The sequence below is a fragment of the Cyprinodon variegatus genome, unplaced genomic scaffold, assembly GCF_000732505.1.
Source record: "Cyprinodon variegatus isolate N-32 unplaced genomic scaffold, C_variegatus-1.0 Scaffold588, whole genome shotgun sequence".
NCBI classification, from domain to species: domain Eukaryota; kingdom Metazoa; phylum Chordata; class Actinopteri; order Cyprinodontiformes; family Cyprinodontidae; genus Cyprinodon; species Cyprinodon variegatus.
The window spans coordinates 377,210-378,743 of record NW_015151041.1 but is presented as its reverse complement, the minus strand read 5'-3'; the positions used below and the strand labels follow the sequence as shown (position 1 = coordinate 378,743).

The following is a 1,534-nucleotide window of genomic DNA, read 5'->3' as shown; positions in this document are numbered from 1 at the left end:
AACATAAAAGTGGGTCCCTGCTGTCACCTGGTTAAAATGCACAAGATATGTCATGGCTTGACCCAAAACAATGTATAATTTAAGTCTAATTTAAGATGCATTAAAAATATTGATTAAAAGAAAAACTTTATATAGACAAGATAAATGCCATGAGCAAAAACTCTTCAGACAGAATTTATTATTTTTTGATAAAGTTGCAGTATCAGTTTTACAACAAGTCTGAGTTGTTTGACTGTAAACGGATAAAAAAGCATATGAATAAAAATCACAGTATTGTTACATTTGACTTCATTTACAAAAAAAAAATGCTACTAATTATTTACAATCGTAAGTGCAGATAAATTGCTTCCTTTAAAAATACTTCATATTTTTTAAGGCTTTAAGCTTTTTGCAGCAGGAAAAGTTGAATATATTTACAGATTAAAAGTGCAACAGTCTTTGTAAAGTGGTTATTTTGCTCTTTGTCTTTGCAGGTCTTTTCAAAACCTTCATATCACATATAAGAGACAGATGACAGGTTTCTTACTTCTCTCTGTTGGACACCATTGAACTATTTTAGTTCACACATGCCCTGCTCTGTGATACTTCCCCTTACATACTCAGTTAACAGTGGACACATGATACAAGGTTTATGTTACACAACTTCAGTTTAAACCTACAGTGTGTTTATTATGTGAGAATTTCGTCTGAGATTACTCATCTTCGCTGGATAACTCTTCAGCATCACCCCATAAACCACCACTGTCGAATCTTGCCCTGGAAATCTCACTTTCCTTACATGTTTTGCTGCAGATCTTGCAGACACGCAGCAGTTTCTTGGGGTCAATGTGGTTGATTCGGGCTCGGTCCTTGGAGCACTTGTTGCACACCACAAAGCCACACTTTCTGCAGTGGTGTCGGCGGTTTGTTGTGGTGAATGTGACGAAGCAGCGCATGCATTTCTGAGCAGCCTGGTCAGGGATCCAGGATTTGGCAAAGTCGAGGTTTTGATTCGGGACTTGCTCCTGCAGCAGGGAGCTCTGGCAAAGCTCGATGTGCATCATCCAGGCTTTTTTCTCCTCGTAGGTGGGGGCAGAGACAAAGAAGGACTTACGAGGCGTGCACATCAGCCACATGTGCTTAATGTCATCACTGTCTTCCATGTCCTCCAGCTTGATGTCCTCTGAAATGAAAATATTTATACAATCTTAATACTCTGCACCATGATCAGTTTTTCTGTATCAGACAGTGTTTGCATTTGAGTGACTCACTTAAAGGGATGATCTTCTGGTTCTTGTACCAGCGCTTGTTCATGAGGATGCTGCCATACACGAGAATATCATTGAAGAGGAAGAATGCTTTCTGCTCCATCTTCTTGCGACCCTGCTTCATCAGGTTGCCCTCTCCCACTAGAATACGATTTGGTTTGGAAAGCGTCTCACCCGGTGGGCTAAAAGCATTTTCCACTTCCTTGATCCGTTTGCGGTTCTGAGTTTCAGTCGACAGCGTGTCCATGGTGTCGATGTTCTGCAGCAGGAGCAGTGTGGTTTGAGTG

The 1,534-nt window shown here is 40.6% G+C and overlaps 1 protein-coding gene across 1 annotated transcript; it reads right to left on the bottom strand.

The window, feature by feature from the left end:
* Nucleotides 1-211: 211 nt before the first annotated feature.
* Nucleotides 212-1,534, bottom strand: LOC107095962 (pleckstrin homology domain-containing family F member 1-like). The gene is made up of 2 exons (XM_015392363.1): nt 1,251-1,534; nt 212-1,162 (listed from the first exon to the last, which is right to left on the bottom strand). The coding sequence occupies exons 1-2, from the start codon at nt 1,492-1,494 to the stop codon at nt 693-695; spliced, it is 714 nt and encodes a 237-aa protein (XP_015247849.1). The 5' UTR covers nt 1,495-1,534; the 3' UTR covers nt 212-692.